Raw genomic sequence first — 19,222 nt, 5'->3', positions numbered from 1 at the left:
CTCAGCCTCCTGAGCTGGCTGCCTTGTTGGTGGATATTGTAACTGGTTCCCGTTCCTTGGGTAAATCTTTCTATTTAATCAGAAGCTCTGAAGTTGAAGGAATTGTGACTCTGCGATTTAGCACCAGTTGCTTGCGGCCCCATGTCGACTCTGGGAAAACTGGCTCCGGCATAGAACCAGAGCAGGGATAAGAATTCCATACCTCTGCTGCCTGGGCACCAGGGGCTATACCAAGCGTGCCAGAGAGACTGTTTCAGGGCTGACGTGAGCTGCCTTGCAACTCCAGATATAAAGTGGTAGCTACCAGGCCATCCCTTCCTGAACAATCAAGGCTTGTTTAACATCACAACTCCACAGAGAGTCAACACTGCACCAGGACCGCCTGATGATATTGAATCCATCTGACAGGTGAGAGAAACCTGGGCTTGTTCTGACTACACAGCGCCCCCCTGTTAGCACCTCTCTCACCAACCAATGGTCTGAGTTCTATGATCGACAATTTCCCACTGAGTCACCCCCATTTATTCCGGAGGTATAGCTCCAATTCATTGCACTGGATATTCAGCTCAGCAGTAGCTCAAGACCTACTCCCAACTGACCAGATAATCCCAGCTGACACTCCTAAGTGCAGTACTGAGTGAGTGCAGTACTGAGTGAGTGCAGTACTGAGTGAGTGCTGCACTGTTTGAGGTGCTGCCTTTCACATAAGACTGTAAACTGAGGAACAGTCTGCTCTTTCAGTGGGGACATCAAAGATCCCATGGCCACTATTTTGAAGACGAGCAGGGGAGATCTCCCCGGTGCCCAGGCCAATACTTATCCCTCAATCAACCATCACAAAAACATATTATCTGGTCATTATCACATGGGAGATTGCTGTGCGCAAATTGGTGGCTGTGTTTTCTACAATACAACAGGGATTACGTTCCAAAAAGCAGTTTCTGTGTTTTAATGTGCTTCGAAATGGCCTGAGGAATTATGTGAGCTGGCAAATGCTGAGAGTCGTGTCACAGTAAATCCAAAAGGCTGGGTACATGGGTTCGGTGAAGGCAGCTTGGAACTGGTGTATGAGGGAGATCTGGTCGGAAACACCATAAAAGGACAGGGTGCCAGCTGGGCAGTTCAGACACAAACCAATCCTCTCGAACCTCCCCACTTGCAGCCTAGTTTCCTGGTTATTATGCCAGGCTGACACGTTATTGTACCAGAATTCAATGCACCAGGAGAAATCGTTCCGTCCAAGGATACAGCAATTTTCTGCTCCTTTCCTCCTGATCCGCTTGTGAGTGATCCCAATCATAGCGTCGCCGTCGTTCAGCTCCACCTCCCAGTAAAACTGGCCAGCGTTCAAACTCTCCCGACACAGCACCTGGGTGCACAGGTCAAACCTTGCAGAGCACTCCTCATAGTCCTCAGACCTCGGGTAAATGTTAGTCACTTGCTGGTTTCCATCGCTCAGGCACAGCTGCCTTTGGACCGTGCTGGGGTCCAACGTTACCTGACAGCAATCTGCGGGAGAGACAACAGGTCAGGGCTGCTGAGTGCATGAGGCAAAGGCAACAAGTATCGGGCTTGCATGCCAACAACAAAGGCTTGCATTTGTATAGCACCTTTAATGTAGCAAAACATCACAAAGTGCTTTACAAGAGCAATTATCAAACAAAACAGGACGCCGGGCCATGTAGGAAAATACTAGCTAGATAAACGCTCGGTCAAAGGGGGAGGTTTTAAGGGACATCTTAAAGGAGAATAAAGAGTTAGAGAAGTGGAGAGGTTTCAAGAGGGAATTCAAGAGTTTAGGGAGTTCTGAACCAACAACATTAAAGCTGTTTATCTGGTCATTATCAGACTGTTGTTGGTGGGATCTTGCTTTGTGCAAATTGGCTGCCACATTTTCCTACGGCAATGACTACACTTCAAGAAGTATTTCATTGCCTGTAAAGTGCTTTCAGATGTTGAACGGATGTGAAAGGTGCTATAGAAATGCAGGTTTATCTTTCTGCTCAAGGACATACTCCAGCGAGCTAGGTAAGGATTGCAGGGGAGGAGGGGTCTGTTAATTGTCTCAGCTATGGTTGACTATAAGAGGTGGATGGGAGGTATAATACCTGTAATGTATCACTCAGTAAATAAATCTATACCAAGTAAAGATTGGTTCCAGTTTCACCCTTCACCAACTCGATATCAGGAAGATAACAGGGATTTTCAGGACAAGGTAGGGATGGTGGGAGGTGTTGGGGCCAAAGGGGGCAAAGTCTGGGGTGGTGGAGGTTCAAAGTGACCTCATTAGGACGGGGAAAGCACTCCTGCTCCTCTTGGCTAAAAAGGAATCAATCTTACCCGGGCTCCTTCTAGCCTCACTGTCAGCAAAGGCAATGGAGCTTGATTTGTACATTTTAATGTTAAAATGGGGCTGAGATCCAAACAGTGTCAGTAGACCCCAATCTTTAATTCTGTTTGAGGCCCCTTTCCCCTGTCTGCCTGGGATGGCCTCAACATCACCCCATCCACCCCTCCCAACCTCCCTCCGCCCACCAGTTAAAATGGCAGAGCTTGCAGTGTACCCGAATACAGCAGTTATTACATGGCTTGCACTATTGTAACGCTGTCCCTCTCCCCACACCTACCCTGTTCCCATGTGGACATAGTTAAAATCAGGGTTAAATAAGCTCCAACATCAGCAATACAAAAATAAAATACTGCAGTTTCTGGAAATCTGAAATAAAACCAGAAAATGCTGGAAATACTCAGCAGGTCTGGCAGCATCTGTGGAGAGAGAAACAGAGTTAATGTTTCTGATTGAAACAAAAGGCCATTGATCTGAAACGTTAACTCTGTTTCTCTCTCCACAGATGCTGCCAGACCTGCTGAGTATTTCCAGCATTTTCTGGTTTTATTTCCAATAGAATCAAGTGATTCCTTGATCCCTTATATTTAACTCCAAGCATTTGTTTCACATGGATGTATCTCCAAGGTCCCAGCAGACTCCATGGGGCCACTGATCATACATTTCACCCTGTTCCTCTCATCTCCATTTCTCACCCCTCTCCCAGTGCCTGCTCTCCAACTCCCTCCTCTCCCTTCACTCACCCCACACACCCAACCGCCTCCTTTCTCTCCACACTCCTTCCCTTCCCATCTCTTACCATCCAAGCAACTCTCCATCTCACCTCCCTGGCCCCTCTCAACCCCCTCGACCTCCACCCTCTCTCCCCTCCTTACTTTCTGCCCCTTCCCTCCCTTCCCCCATAGTTGTACCAACACGGAAGTGGCTGAATGTTACTCACGTTGCAGCAGGTCTTCCCTGTACCTTGTTTCAGGGCGTAGTGGTTGTTCCTGGGGAGCTGCACCGAGTGGGGGCTTTGAACTTCTCTCTTCATCATCTGGGAACGTATCAAAAGATCATTGAAAAATTTCAGGAAATGGGACACAAATAAAATTGGGGAATTTTAACCAACTCTGTAATAATCAACAGCCTAGGCACCATAAAAACCTTCAGAAATTGAGGTGCATGTGTCAGGTTTTGCAACTCAGGGTGGATGTTAGCGTTGCTTTTTTTAAAAAAACATAGCATACCATCCCAATTTGTGTTAGTATCAGAGCTTCCAGGACAGTGTTATGACTCCAGCTGATGTTACTACTGGACAAGTCTGATCCCAGGGAGGAATTTGGCTTAATAAAACCTAACTTTTACTTTTTGTTTAGAAATGTAGAGAGCAGCTATTGAGCAGAGTCACAGGAGTCAGCTGATGAACTTTTAACAGAAGAATAAAACATTTAATAAACAAGAAACGATGAACTATGTTATAATTCTCTTTCAGCTACAACTATACCTTTACAGATATATATAGATTCATAAGGATAACACAAGTTACAAAAGCTATCTTATATTCTCATGTTCACAGTAAGTACACAGTCCACGTAAACCAATGGGCGACCTGTAGTGACACACACCACACTCTGAAACTAAGTGACAGATGCTACCCCAAAGAGATGCTATGGATCTCTCCACAACTCCCCCCAGACGCTTGTCTCACCGTGAGCCAACCAGTCTCACTGAACTCCATCTATCACACAAGGGTTTCCAATCTCCACTCTCCAAGAACCTGCTTTGGAATCTTCTCCTCAGCAACGCTTTCTCTTGGATGCCTTCCACAACTGTCCACCTCCAAGGTCTCAAACTCTCATTCCGACGTTCCTCCTGCCTGGATTGCCGCGTCCATTCAAGCTTTGCCTCCCATGCACTCTCTCTTAAGTGCTCAACTATGTCAAGAAAATACCACTTCTTCACATGCCCATAGTAAAGACCTATAGAACTTTGGCTGTCTCCTTGGATCATCTGGCTCCTTGCAAGTCTATTTTCCTTTAAATTTGTATCCTACAGCTTATGGCCTTTAAGTTTGGAACCTTTCTCTGCTCCTTACTCTTAACTTCACTGAACAGGACCTTTTCCAGATTGTCCTCTGACTTAACTTAAAGGATTTCTTGGGCCTGTCTCCTTCTCCTTTAAGATGTGCTTCCTGCAGTTTCCTCTCCTAGTAGACTGCTGACAACTTGGTATCTCCCTTGAGATCCAGAACTCACTTGACATTCACTATTACTTTTGCTTTAGAGCAACTCATCTAAGATTCTTAGACTTATTCTGCTCAGCAGTCTGCTAATGTGTCAACAAGCGAAAGACTTAAACTGTTCCCTTCACCCCAGAGCAGAATGACGAAATGAACTCAAACTGCTCTCAGTTTCTTTGAGTCTATATGGGGCCTCTCTCTCTCTCTGGACCCCTGTTGCTAGGCAACAGCACAGTTTTTTCTACCCTGTGTTTGTTTTAGTTACCCTTCAAGAGTTGTACATCTCATGAAAATGCAGGCATCTTTTAAAGGGAAACTAAAACTCAGGATCTCCCTTTCTGAATGCATAACTACAGAAATAAAAAGTAAACTTTTAAGTTAAAGCTAAAACTCATTCCTAACACACACAATTACAAATATAACTTACTTAAACTATCTCGAGTTCCCAACAAAAGGTACAGCACGGGGTTAGATACAGAGCAAAGCTCCCTCTACACTGTCCCCATCAAACACTCCCAGGACAGGTACAGCACGGGCTTAGATACAGAGTAAAGCTCCCTCTACACTGTCCCCATCAAACACTCCCAGGACAGGTACAGCACGGGGTTAGATACAGAGTAAAGCTCCCTCTACACTGTCCCCATCACACTCCCAGGACAGGCACAACACGGGCTTAGATACAGAGTAAAGCTCCCTCTACACTGTCCCCAACAAACACTCCTAAGGCAGATACAGCACAGAGTTAGATGCAGAGTAAATCTCCCTCTACACAGTCCACATCAAACACTCCCAGAACAGGTACAGCCCGGGGTTAGAAATGGTGTAAAGTCCACTTTACACTCTTCCAAGTGCATAATCTACATCAGTCAGGTGAGTTTCCATCATAATGGCTTCTCTCAATGAGACTTCCTGAGTGACAATCAGTACAGGATCATAAGCAATGTTTGCTCTGGTATAAAGCAGATTGCGATCATTCAGATTGATTTTACTTTGATCTCCGACAGGCAGTGGAGAGCAGGTTTTCATTCATTCCATTTGTTGAGTTGGACTCGTTCCAGGTTCAGGAGGTAAAGGCTGGGGTTATAACTGATTAAACCACCCACAGTCCCTTGCAAAACTCAGTTAATAAAACTTGCAGATATTAAATTAATCTCTCCACATAACAGGCATTTGCCCCAAGGTGTTTTCCAGCAGCTTCTGTAATACAGTGGGACAATCTGATCTTGGGTCGTGAGTTTGCTAATTGACCAGTTTCTGTGGGTGAACAGAGAGCCAGCGTTTCTCTGTCCCTACACTCAAGACTGAAGAGTGGGAAGGTTTTGAGGGGAATCAGTGTTTATTTTGGTCCCTTTTCCTATTGATTGGGGAGAGGGGATGACAGAGAAGCTGAAGAGTCCTGACGACCGGATTCCTCTTCTGACAGTGAGATGCCCTTTTTACCAGGATTCTGAATTGACACAGGGCCTCAAACAGGGCCCTGGCAATCAGACTCCATCCTACAAGGTACCAGTTAATGGAAAGGGGTCTCAGCAGCTAAGGTGCAAGAGTCTGTATTCCCACCGACTCCACAAGGTCTGATTATTGTTCCTACAAGGATTATGTCAGCCAATGGCAGTTTGGACAATATGCCCTGTTTTAGATCGGGATGGAATGCGCCAGGTGACTGACCTGTAAAAACCGTGTTCTCCAGATTCTTCATCCACGCAGATTGGAAATGCTCTTTAATAAGAGTCGACAGCCTTGCAATAGCTCGCTCGACTTTGCCAAGTTTTGTTTCCAGACCAATTGTTGAAGACGGTGAGGTAGGATTCTCTGTGATCTCATTAAAAGTCAGGGATTCCTGAGAATGACGGGCAGTTCAGAAATGTTAAAATGTAGCTCGATTCAGTAATCTGTGCTAAATGTCTGGAGCTATTTGCTGCAGAGGTTTCCAACCGAATAAATTACAAATAACCAGAGTGCGTGCAAAGGACTTGCTGAGCAATAGGTTCCTCTGTGTGACCACAAGCTGCTGAAATGACCCAAACAACAGGTTAGTGCAGACGTCAACTGTGGTTCAGTGATAGCACATTTACCGCTGAATCAGAAGGTTAGGAGTTCACCCCCCCCAACCCCTTCCAGCACTTGGGAAATTTGAAACTGACGTTACAGTGTGGTACTGAGGGAATGCTACACTGACATTACAACAATTTGAAAGTATTTCATTGGCTGGTGAAAGACATCGTTTTTTTGAGTTATTACCTTCAGTGAAATACTCTAGAAATTATTCATTTGCTCAGTTATCTGATCATAAACCTCACCACCACTTTTATCTAAGAGCATTCTAACCAGTCGTTTCCTGTCTCGGAAGAATGTTCTGCTGCTGTGTTTGGTTTCTTCAAATGCTGCCATCTCCCTTTTAACACCTACACTCAGTCTGAACTCCCAAAGCTGGCCACCCTAAAATATTGGGGTTTGGGGATGGGGTCATTTCAGCACAGTGGGAGGCATACAGGAAGAATTTTCACCCACTTTTAACAGTAATAAGAAATTCTGACACAACGAATGTGGGTCATTCTTAACCCATATAATCTTCCAAAATTGGTTTGATTCTGGAAGGGTTCCAGCAGTTAGAAAATGGCAAATGTAACACACTTTTATTCAAGAAAGGAGGGAGACAAAAAGCAGGAAACTACAGGCCAGTTAGCTTAACATCTGTCATACGGAAATTGCTAGAATCCATTATTTAGGAGGTTATAGCAGGATACTTAGAAAATCATAACATGATCAGGTAGAGTGAACATGGGTTTGTGAAAGGGAAATCGTGTTTAACAAATTTATTACAGTTTTTTGAGGAAGTAACATTCAATGTGAATCAAGGCGAATCTGTAGATGTGGGGTATTTGGATTTCCAGAAGTCATTTGATAAGGTGCCACATCAAATTTACTACACAAGATAAGATTACATGATGTTGGGGGTGACATATCAGCATGGATAAAGGATTTGTTAGTTAACAGGAAGCAGAGAGTGGGGATAAATGGGTCTTTGTCAGGTTTGGCAAGCAGTAACTAGTGGAGTGCCACAGGGATCAGTGCTGGGGTCTCAACTATTTACAATCTATATCAATAAATTAAATGAAGGGACCCAATATAGGGTAGCTAAATTTGCCGATGACACCAAGGTAGGTAGGAAAGTAAGTTGTCAGGCGAAGGTAGAGAATTGGCAAAGCAATACAGGCAGGTTAAGTGAGTGGGCAAAAATTTGGCAGATGGAGTATAAAGTGGGAAAATGTGAAGGTGTCCAATTTGGCAGGAAGAATAGCAAAGCAGTATACTATTTAAATAGTGAGCAATTGCAGAACTCAGCGGTGCAGAGGGATCTGGGTGTCCTGGTACATGAATCACAAAAGTTAGTGCGCAGGTACAGCAAGTGATCAGGAAGGTAAGTGGAATGTTGGTGTTTATTCAATGGGAAATGGAATATAAAAGTAGAGAATAAAAAAAGAAAATGCTGAAAAGAATCAGCAGGTCTGGCAGCATCTGTAGAGAGAGAAATAGAGTTAACATTTTGAGTCCATATGACCCTTCTTCAGAGATTTTGCTTTCATAGAAGTAGGGAAGTTTTACTGCAGCTGTACAGGGTCTTGGTGACACCATATCTGGAATACTTGTGGGAGAGGCTAGGACCAGGGGACACAGTTTAAAAATAAAAGGTTCATTGTTTAAGATGGAGATTAGGGGAAATTTTTCTCTCAAAGGGTCGTTAGTATGTGGAATTCTCTTCCCCACAGAGCAGTGGGGAAGGGTGGACCATTGAATTTATTCAAGACAGAGTTAGACAGATTTTTGATAGACAAGGGAGTCAAGGGTCATGGGGGGGCAGACAGGAAAGTGGGGCTGAGACCACAACTGGATCAGCCACGATCTTATTGAATGGTTGAACAGGCTCGAAGGGCTGAATGGCCTACACCTGTTCCTAAATCCTAAGTTCCTATGTAACTCCCTCGCTCATGAAGTCATTCTGGACGCAGGGCATTCTGAATTTTCCAGGCAGATCCCACAGTCCCAAATCCAAATGGCAAGGAGCCTGAAGCCAGCTCTAGCATTTAGTCCAGCCCAGACCACTCACCACCCCACCCTCAATGGAATAAACAAGCTGTCACTCTGATGTCCCACCAGTAACCCTCAAAATGACACCACACTCAGGAATTTGGGAAGGGGCTTGGAGAATGGCTGGAAGAAACTTCCCAAATTTAATGGCTTGAGTTTCTTCAAAATAGAAGGTATTGGCTGTGGGGATTGTGTCTGTGTGCGTCTGAGACAATGTGCATGGAACTGGGTTAAAATAACATTGAAGAGAAATCATTCATTTTCAAGATCCAAGTTGAATGTTGTCCTTCCTGAATCTGTAGTTCAATTTGGAACTCACACTGTCAATAACAGCGATCCACCCCTCACAGGCTCTCTCTGCCACACCCACATAATATATTCAAACAGTCCATTCACAGCCCCCCCCCACCCTGCCTCATGTCCTGCCCCTCTCACCTGGGAGATGTGGATGCTGTCATTGGTCTTGGACAGAGCTTCCAGACGCACCTTCTCATGTCTCAGCTGCGTCCATTTCTGTTCCAGTTCTTTCTTGGCAGCCTCTGCCTGGTTAAGCTCATCCAGCTCCTCCCTCTCTAGAAACTCCATGGCTTCACTCTGTGCCTTCTCCACTGCCCTCAGTAACTCGCTGAACTTACTTACAACGTTGCCCTTCACTCTTTGGGCAGATTCCTGCAGGAGACAGGGATAGGACTTTCGATTAACCCCTCGGGCTGTGAGCTTTGATCGCTGGCGTGTGGGGCTACAGTGATGGGATGGCCAACAGTGCGCTCAGCCCCAGTCTGAGGAAGGAGAGTGAATTGACCCACAGGGAGGCACATTAGACCAAAGTGACTCATAGCCACATAGCTCCCAGCAATAGATCACTACCCCACCCCTCGCAGTCAGTGTAATGCCCCTTTCTCCCCAACTCCCCAATCAGTATCACTTGCTTCCAGCAACTAGTCACTCCCCTACCCCCTCCCCTTCCCAAAGTCACTCTCCTTTCCCAACCCATCCCCACCCAAGCCAGTGACACTCACTTCCAACAATCAGTCATCCCCCTTCCAACCCTCCCAATGGCACTCACTCAGGGCCTCCAACCCCCACCCCCGCCCCCACTCCAGTGTCACTCCCACTTCCCACATCTGTGTCACTCTCTCAGTGTCACTCTCCCGTTTCCTCTGCCGCTCCCAATCCCTCAATCAACAACTTGTCGTCCAACGTCCAGTCAGTATCGCCCTCTTACAGCGAGCAGTCGATTACCTCCCCCCCGCCCCTCCACCTCAGATCAGTATCACTCCCTCCCAATGACCTGTCGGTTACCTCCTATTCAATATCACCTGTCCCGCCCCACCCCCCACCCCCAGTGATGGGTCAGTTACCCCCCCAGCCAGTCAGTGTCTCATTTATCTCAGCTTCTGGTCAAAAACACCATGTCATCCACACTCTGCACAGCCACTGTCTGAGCCACTGGGGAATCAGGATTTAGGGCAATGTTCCCCCCACCCCCAGAGACGGTTCCCTCACACACTGAGCTTTAAATCTCAGCCGGACAATCAGGCGAGGCTTTAACAGCTCGATCAACGGGACAAGTTCAGCTGGTGAGTCGAATGATTCACCGAAGGGCAACTCAGGAGAAGTTGGGAATGCGGGGGTGGGGGGGGTAAAACCCGCGAGATGGTGGGGTGGGGCGGGGTGGGGTGGGGAGGGGGGGTTACTGTGGACGGGTCAAGGTCCTGGGTCAGCCACTGTGAAATATCCATCATTTTTATCTCCTCTCGCGGCGGTAGCCTGTTTACCCTCAGACCTGGGATCAGACTGATGGATTTTACAAGACGAGGCGCCTGCCCAGATTCCCACCCCTCACCTGGATGCAATCGATGTTTTCTTTCCATTTTCCAATCGCATCGGCTGTGGCCTGGAGCTGCTCCTGTAATTGCACCTTCCGGGCTGTAATCAGCTTCTGTGCCAAAAGCAAAAACAGGACATCACTCAGGCAGTGTCCGTCCATCATCTTCAACACCAACCCCCCTCAACAGAACACCCCCAACTCCCTGACACAATCCCCCACTCATACCCACCCCCCACTGACACAAAACCATCTCCCTCTCTCCAGTGTCCTGCCATCCATTCTTAATTAGCACTTTTCTTAGATAATATCACCACCTTCAACACCTCTTTGATCCTTTTGTCTGTGACATCTTTTGATTATCTGCTCCTATCACTGCTTGCTTATCTCCACAATCACCACACCCTCAACTTCTCTCTCCCCCCGCCCCCCCACCTTAAACCAGCTTATATTTCACCTCTCTCCTAACTATACTTCAGTTCTGTTGAAGGTCATGAGGACTCGAAACGTCGACTCTTTTCTTCTCCGCCGATGCTGCCAGACCTGCTGAGTTTTTCCAGGTAATTCTGTTTTATGTTTTACCATCTCCCTCACACTGGCCACTGGTATGAGCCGAGCCTGAAACACCTGCCGTGCGAGACTTTACCCCCACCTGAGGGATTCGGCTGAGCATCTCGTGTGAAAGATGCAACATCAGCACTTCACAGCATTGCATTTATATAGCACCTTTTAAAGGCACTTCACGGTACCGTTATCGGACACAATTTCATGTCGAGCCACTTGAGGAGGCGTCAGGACCAGCGAACAAATGGCTGGTCAAAAAGGTAGGTTTCAAGAAAGAGCCTTGAAAGAGGGAGAGGTTTAGGGAGAGAACCAATGGTAGAGTGATTCAACTCGGTGTGCCTGACCCTAAGGCTGTACACCACAGGACTGGGGCACCACTCCACCTGACCCCTCACTGACCTCTCATCCTCCCCTGAAATTTCCATGGTCAGACCGGTATGACATATCCACTCCCCTATCTCTCTCTCTCTGACTTTACATTATTCCGTAATCTCAAATCAAACCTTAACATTGTGATTAAATATACTGATAAGGGTGCCAGTAATGTCGTTTGGAGATCAGAATACCAACTCCTCGACACCACCTCCTAACTCCCCGCCCACCGAACATCGAGTTATCATTAACCTCAGCTCCTCTGGAGATCTTCTATCAACAGTCTCCAACCTGGGATCCCTCAAACCTTCACAGCTTTATTTTATCTTCTACCCCATGATCCACACACAGGACCTCCCCGGCCGCCTGTTCTTGCTCTGCTAACCTGATTTCTTTCTAATTCCGCTCTAGTTTTTTTTTTGCTCTCCCACTATCCAGCCTCTTTCCACCTATTCCCGGATTCTTCCGATACCTTTTGTCACTTTAACAAGTTTCCAATTTACCATCTCCCCTTCACAATAGATTTCCAATCCTTCCACATCCCCATCCAGGACAGTCTGAGGGCTCTCGGCTTCTCCTAACGGAGAGCAGCTGGTCCCCATCCACCTGCCCCTTCTCCCCCTGACAGAACTGCTTCTCACTCTGAACAACCTCTCCTTCAACTTCACTCACTTCCTCCCGATATAAGGGGACCTGTGTGGCCCCTCGCTATGTCTGCCTTGTCATGGGGCACTGTGGAACATGTCTTCTTCCAGTACAACTGAGATTCCCTCGTTCACTTTTCTTTGGTATATTGATGACTATATCGGTGCAGTTTCCTTCTCTCTTCCTGAACTGGAAAATGTCATCATCCCTTCTCTCAATTTCACATGGTCCATCTCCATCTTCCTTCCCTTTGCTTAACTTCCCTGTCCCCACTTCTGGAGACGGGTCATCAGCAAATATTCAGTGTCGTCGAGGCTGCTGTGGGAGTCAATGGGATCACAGAATCACAGAATCACAGTGCAGAAGGCAGGCCCTTCGGCCCATCGAGTCTCTCGCGTGTCGGTGCAGACTCGGTGGGCTGAAGGGCCTCTTCTGCACTGTGATTCTGTGATCCCATTGACTCCCACAACTGCCTCGACGATACTTTCTCACAATCTGCTTCCATCGCTTGGCCCCAGTTTCTCTGCCTCTGCTGTATTTGTTCTGACAATGTCACCTTCCACATCATAGTAAAGTGTCACAAGGTGTTTGACCGGGAGCATTATCCAAACAAATGGACATCGACCCACACCAGGACATATTAGGGACAGGTGATTAAAAGCTTGGTCAAAGAAGTAGGATTTACAGAATGTCTTAAAGGAGGAAAGAGACTGGAGAAGCCAAGGTGTTTAGGAGGGTATTCCAGAGTTAGGGACCAGATGCCTACCAATGCTGGGGTGATGAAAGTTGGTGATGTACATCACTGGCACTGTACCACACTGGCACTGCACCTCACCAGCACTGTGCTGCACTGGCACTGTGCTGCACTGGCACTGTACCACACTGGCACTGCGCTGCACTGGCTCTGTACCACACTGGTACATGTGATCAAGTACTCCTTGTCTCTGGATGCTTCAAATTTGCATCGCTCTGTATTCTGGAAACAATTGCGATCCAATCAGCGGAAGATAGTTCAGCTCCTGCACACCTTGATTATTCGATTCCCCAAAGAGAATGCTTTTACTCACAATTTGTCACAAATCTGCAATAGTTAGTTGAAATAAACAGGAAAGGTGGATTATATCTGGACATCTGTAAACATTTACTGGCAGTTATCAAGCATTGCCCCGGGTCCTAGTGCCTGCACTAGAAAATCTGGAATGAATGAACATTGTTTCTTAAAGCTTCCCCCATCACTACAACATCGGCGGATTAATCACCTCCCAAACCAGATTGCACTCTCTCGGCAAATCATTACCATTTTGGATTTTCCTTTCATTGACCTTGTCCCGAACCCAACCTCTTCTCCCTGATCCCAAATCCAGGTCCCTCTGCCTAACCCAACCTCCTCTCTAACCCCAAATCCAGGTCCCTCTGCCTAACCCAACCTCCTCTCTAACCCCAAATCCAGGTCCCTCTGCCTAACCCAACCTCCCCTCTAACCCCAAATCCAGGTCCCTCTGCCTAACCCAACCTCCCCTCTAACCCCAAATCCAGGTCCCTCTCCCTAACCCAACCTCCTCTCTAACCCCAAATCCAGATCCCTCTCCCTAACCCAACCTCCTCTCCAACCCCAAATCCAGGTCCCTCTGCCTAACCCAACCTCCCCTCTAACCCCAAATCCAGGTCCCTCTGCCTAACCCAACCTCCCCTCTAACCCCAAATCCAGGTCCCTCTGCCTAACCCAACCTCCTCTCTAACCCCAAATCCAGGTCCCTCTGCCTAACCCAACCTCCTCTCTAACCCCAAATCCAGGTCCCTCTGCCTAACCCACCTCCTCTCTGATCCCAAATCCAGGTCCCTCTGCCTAACCCAGGTTCCCGTTACCTGTCTGCAAGCCGCCTCCTCGTCCACAGTGATGACTTCGTGGTCCCCGTGTTCAGTGAGGGCGCAGACCCAGCACATGCAACGCCTGTCGGTGCGGCAGAAGGACTCCAGGGGCTTCCTGTGCTTGTGGCACCTCCTGAGGGCCATGTCGCTGACCGGCTCGGTCAGGCGGTGCTCCCGGAATGCCGAGCTCTCCCGGTGCGGCCGCAGGTGGCCCTCGCAGTACGAGGTCAGGCACACCAGGCAGGACTTGACCGCCTTCAGCTTGTGGTCCCGGGGGCAGGAGTCGCAGGGCACGTCCCTGGGACCGGCCAGGGGCTGGGAGCTCCTCCTGGGAGCCGTCTGGAGGAACCCCTCCACGATCTGGCACAGCACCGTGTTCCTATCCAAGGAGGGGCGGGGGTTGAAGCATCTCCGGCAGCTGGGGCAGCTGGAGAGCCCGGGGCTGTGCTGCTGCTGGTGGTCCCAGTTCTTGCTGATACAGCCCTGGCAGAAACTGTGCCCGCAGGGCAGAGTGGCCGGGGCCGTGAAGAAATCCAGGCAGATGGTACAAGACAGGCTGTCCTCAGACACGGTGACAGTGGCCATCTCCACCCGGCCAGTGAAGCTGGCTTTCTGAGAAATTGAAAGTGAAACTGACTTGCCGCTGCCCCTTTAAATGATGCGATTCAGAACGAAACAGCGACCGCCTCACGGCACATCAGCCCAATGGACACGGTCTTGTTTTCCTTTGAGTCTGTGTGTGTGTGTGTGAGTGTGTGTGGGTGGGCTGGGCTGTGTCTTGCCAACGTCCCGTTTTAAAAGTGGGAACAGAACAGGAAGCAGCAACCAATCCCTGTTGCAAACATTGTTCAGTCTAATCGCCAAATCACTGAATGGTCACAACACAAGAAAGGAGGCAGGAGTGACCTCTCTGTCTCTATTTCAGGCGTTAGACTGTCCACCAATATCCATTACAAGCCTACCGACTCCCACAGCTACCTCGACTACAGCTCCTCACACCCCGCTTCCTGTAAGGACTCCATCCCATTCTCTCAGTTCCTTCGCCTCCGTCGCATCTGTTCTGATGACGCTACCTTCAAAAACAGTTCCTCTGACATGTCTTCCTTCTTCCTTAACCGAGGTTTTCCACCCATGGTGGTTGACAGGGCCCTCAACCGTGTCCGGCCCATCTCCCGCGCATCCGCCCTCACGCCTTCTCCTCCTTCCCAGAAACATGATAGGGTCCACCTTGTCCTCACTTATCACCCCACCAGCCTCCGCATTCAAAGGATCATCCTCCGCCATTTCCGCCAACTCCAGCATGATGCCACCACCAAACACATCTTCCCTTCACCACCCCCCCCCCCTCCAGCGGCATTCCGCAGGGATCGTTCCCTCCGGGACACACTGGTCCACTCCTCCATCATCCCTTACACCTCAACCCCCACCCACGGCACCTTCCCATGCAACCGCAGAAGGTGCAACACCTGCCCCTTTACTTCCCCTCTCCTCACCGTCCAAGGGCCCAAACACTCCTTCTAAGTGAAGCAGCATTTCACTTGCACTTCCCTCAATTTAGTCTACTGCATTCACTGCTCCCAATGCGGTTTCCTCTACATTGGAGAGACCAAACGCAGACTGGGTGACCGCTTTGTGGAACACCTTCAGTCTGTCCGCAAGCATGACCCAGACCTCCCTGTCGCTTGCCATTTTAACACTCCACCCTGCTCTCATGCCCACATGTCCGTCCTTGGCCTGCTGCATTGTTCCAGTGAAGCCCAACGCAAACTGGAGGAACAGCACCTCATCTTCCGACTAGGCACTTTACAGCCTTCCGGGCTGAATATTGAGTTCAACAATTTCAGATCATGAACTCTCTCCTCCAGCCCACTCCCTTCATTTTCATCCCCCTTTTTTCCCATATTCATTTTTATTTGTTTAATTTTTATTCATTTTTTTTCTTCCACTTATTTTCATTACTATTATTTTTTAAATTTATTTCCATTTTCATTCATTGTTTTATCCCCAGCTTTTAGCCTATTTTCGATCTTTCTTCCCACCACCTTCCCCTCCCCCCACCCCATCCCCGCTAGGGCCATCTGACACTTTCCAGAGGGCTTACCCTGGACCGGCCATTATCACATTTTGCTTTCTTAATGTCACCATTAGCACCTCCTTTAGCCAGTACCACCACCATTAACAACTCTTTGACAATTTCTCCTTTGCCTCCACCTATCGCTGGCCTTCTATCCAGCTTCACCCGTTCCACCCCCCCTTAATCACTACACATTTCACCACATCGCTACCTCTCTAGATCTGTAGAAGAGTCATATGGACTGGAAATGTTATCTCTGTCTCTCCCACCACAGATGCTGTCAGACCTGCTGAGTTTTTCCAGCATTTTTTGGTTTCGTTACAGAAAGGAGTCCATTCAGCTCGTCGCACCCGTGCCAGCTCTCTCTGTAAGAGCAACTTAACTGGCCTCACTCCGTTGCTCTTTTCCCATAACATTGCAAAACTTTTCTCTTCAGCTAATTATCCAATTCCGTTTTGAACACCACAGTTGGACCTGCCTCCACCACACTCTCTGTGCATTTCAGATTCTAACCACTCGCTGATTTAAAAAGTGTTTCCTCATATCGCCATTGCTTCTTTTGCCAATTCCTTTAAATCTGTGTCCTCTGATTCTTAATCCTTCCACCAATGGGACCAGTTTCTCCCTGTCTTCTCTGTCCAGAGCCCTCATGATTTTAAATACTTCTATCAAATTTTCTCTCAACCTTCTCTTCTCCAAGTGCAACAGTCCCAACTTCTCCAATCTATAGACTTAACTAAAAGTTCCTCATCCCTGGACCCATCTTGAATGTTTTCGGCACTCTCTCCAATACCTTCACATCCTTCCTAAAGTGCGTTGACCAGAACTAGACACAATACCCCTGCTGAGGCCGAACCAGTGTTTTATACAGATTTAACATAACTTTCTTGCTTTTGCACTCTTTATACTCTTTGCATTAACCACTCTCTCAACTTGTCCTGCCACCTTCAATGATTTGTACACATATATACTCTGCTTCTGCACCCCCTTTAAAATTGTACCCTTTAGTTTAAATTGTGTATTTGTGTCCGTGTGTATTTGTGTTTGTGTGATTATGTTCCTGTGTGAGTTTGTGTGTGTGTCGATTCTGCTGTCCATCCCCATATGGATCGGGTAGCTCTGGGCAGGGGCTGCCCAGCATGGTGAATGTCTGCAGTCATCTTCAATCCTGGCACTTTCAGTCCACATTTGGAAACCCAGAGCCAAAATTGTTTTTTTTTTTGAGAAATATACTTTGTTCATAAAATACCTGAAAGAACATTAAAAAAACATTTCAAAATGGCCATCACTAAAAGTGCAATCAGATTCAACTTTTACACATGGATCACGAGGTGGTTCAGTACAAACAATGAATATTACAGTCATTCCAATATGGTCATTACTGGAGTTATCGACACACATCATGTTGCACTCTGTGGTGCTTCAATACAACTATGATACATTTAGTATTCACTACATATATTTATTGTGAGCTGTACAGCCCACGGGGTCTATACAGTTCCCAGTCCCTCGGTGCACTGTGGCAGAAAGGTCTTAAACAGCGACCCTTCCCCATTGCGCCTTTGCAGCGGCTGCCCCAAGCTTTAGTGCGTCCCTCAGCACGTAGTCCTGGACTTTGGAATGTGCCAGTCTGCAACACTCGGTCGGGGACAACTCTTTGTGCTGGAAGACCAACAAATTTCGGGCAGACCAAAGAGCGTCTTTCACCGAGTTGATGATCCTCCTGCAGTTGATGTTTGTCTCGGTGTGTGTCCCTGGGAACAGCCCATAGAGCACAGAGTCCTGTGTCACAGAACTGCTCGGGATGAACCTCGACAGAAACCACTGCATCTCTCTCCAGACCTTCTTTGCAAAGGCACAATCCACAAGGAGGTGAACAACGGTCTCGTCCCCACCACAGCCATCTCGAGGGCAACGTGCAGAGGGGGTGAGACTCCTGGCGTGTTGAAAGGATCTGACGGGGAGGGCCTTTCTCACCACCAGCCAAGCTACGTCTTGGTGCTTGTTGGAAAGTTCTGGCGATGAGGCATTCTGCCAAATGACTTTGACAGTCTGCTGGGGGAACCATCCCACAGGATCCACCCTCTCCTTTTCCCGCAGGGCCTCTAAGACATTACGTGCTGACCACTGCCTGATGGACTTGTGGTCAAAGGTGTTTTTCTGCATAAATTTTTCCACCAGGGACAGGTGGTACGGCACGGTCCAACTACTTGGAGCGTTCCGCGGCAGCGTGGCCAGACCCATCCTTCGCAACACCGGGGACAAGTAGAACCTCAGCACGTAGTGACACTTGGTGTTTGCGTACCGAGGGTCTACACACAGCTTGATGCAGCCGCACACAAAGGTGGCCATCAGTATGAGGGCGATGTTGGGCACGTTTTTCCCCCGTTATCTAGAGACTTGTACATCGCGTCCCTGAAGACACGATCCATTTTTGACCTCCAGATAAAGCGAAAGATGGCTCGGGTGATCGCCATCGTGCAGGAGTCTGGAATGGGCCAGACCTGCACCACGTACAGCAACAGCGAGAGTGCCTCACACCTGATGACCAGGTTCTTACCCGCAATGGAGACGGAGCATCGCTCCCACATGCCCAGTTTCCTTTTCACCATAGACACTCGCTCCTTCCAGTTTCTAACACATGCCCCAGTCCCTCCGAACCATATCCCCAGCATCTTCAGGCTGTCAGCCCTGACAGTGAAGGGGACAAAGGATCGGTCAGCCCAGTTCCCAAAGAACATGGCCTCGCTCTTCCCACGATTTACCTTGGCTCCCGAGGCCAGTTCGAACTGGTCGCAGATGTGGATCAGTCTGGGCACCGACAGCGGATCCGAGCAGAAGACAGCGACATCGTCCATGTACAGGGAGGCTTTGACCTGAGTGCCTCCACTGCCTGGGATCGTCACTCCTCTCATGCCCGGATCCTTCCTGATGGACTCAGCAAAGGGTTCTATGCAACACACAAACAGGACAGGGGAGAGAGAGCCCTGCCTGACTCCAGATTTAATAGGAAAGCTTTCTGATTCCCACCCATTGATTGAGACTGCGCTACTGATGTTAGTGTAGAGCAGTTGGATCCAGTTGCAGATTCCCTCCCCAAACCCCATTTTGGAGAGCACATCCACCATGTAGGTGTGTGATATTCTGTCAAAGGCCTTCTCCTGATCCAGGCTGATGAGGCAGGTGTCCACACCCCTGTCCTGCACATAGGCA

General features: G+C 48.2%; 1 protein-coding gene across 1 annotated transcript; it reads right to left on the bottom strand.

Annotated features, from left to right (window-relative positions):
• Nucleotides 1–509: 509 nt before the first annotated feature.
• LOC144689969 (tripartite motif-containing protein 16-like) lies at nt 510–14,534 on the bottom strand. The gene is made up of 7 exons (XM_078557500.1): nt 13,933–14,534; nt 10,504–10,599; nt 9,093–9,326; nt 6,237–6,408; nt 3,288–3,383; nt 651–1,509; nt 510–618 (listed from the first exon to the last, which is right to left on the bottom strand). The coding sequence occupies exons 1-6, from the start codon at nt 14,518–14,520 to the stop codon at nt 977–979; spliced, it is 1,719 nt and encodes a 572-aa protein (XP_078413626.1). The 5' UTR covers nt 14,521–14,534; the 3' UTR covers nt 510–618; nt 651–976.
• Between the last annotated feature and the right edge of the window lie 4,688 nt (nt 14,535–19,222).

The sequence above is a fragment of the Cetorhinus maximus genome, chromosome 14 (genome assembly GCF_964194155.1).
Source record: "Cetorhinus maximus chromosome 14, sCetMax3.hap1.1, whole genome shotgun sequence".
In the NCBI taxonomy this organism is placed as follows: domain Eukaryota; kingdom Metazoa; phylum Chordata; class Chondrichthyes; order Lamniformes; family Cetorhinidae; genus Cetorhinus; species Cetorhinus maximus.
The sequence above is the reverse complement of the archived record's forward strand: the minus strand, read 5'-3'. Positions and strand labels throughout refer to the sequence as shown.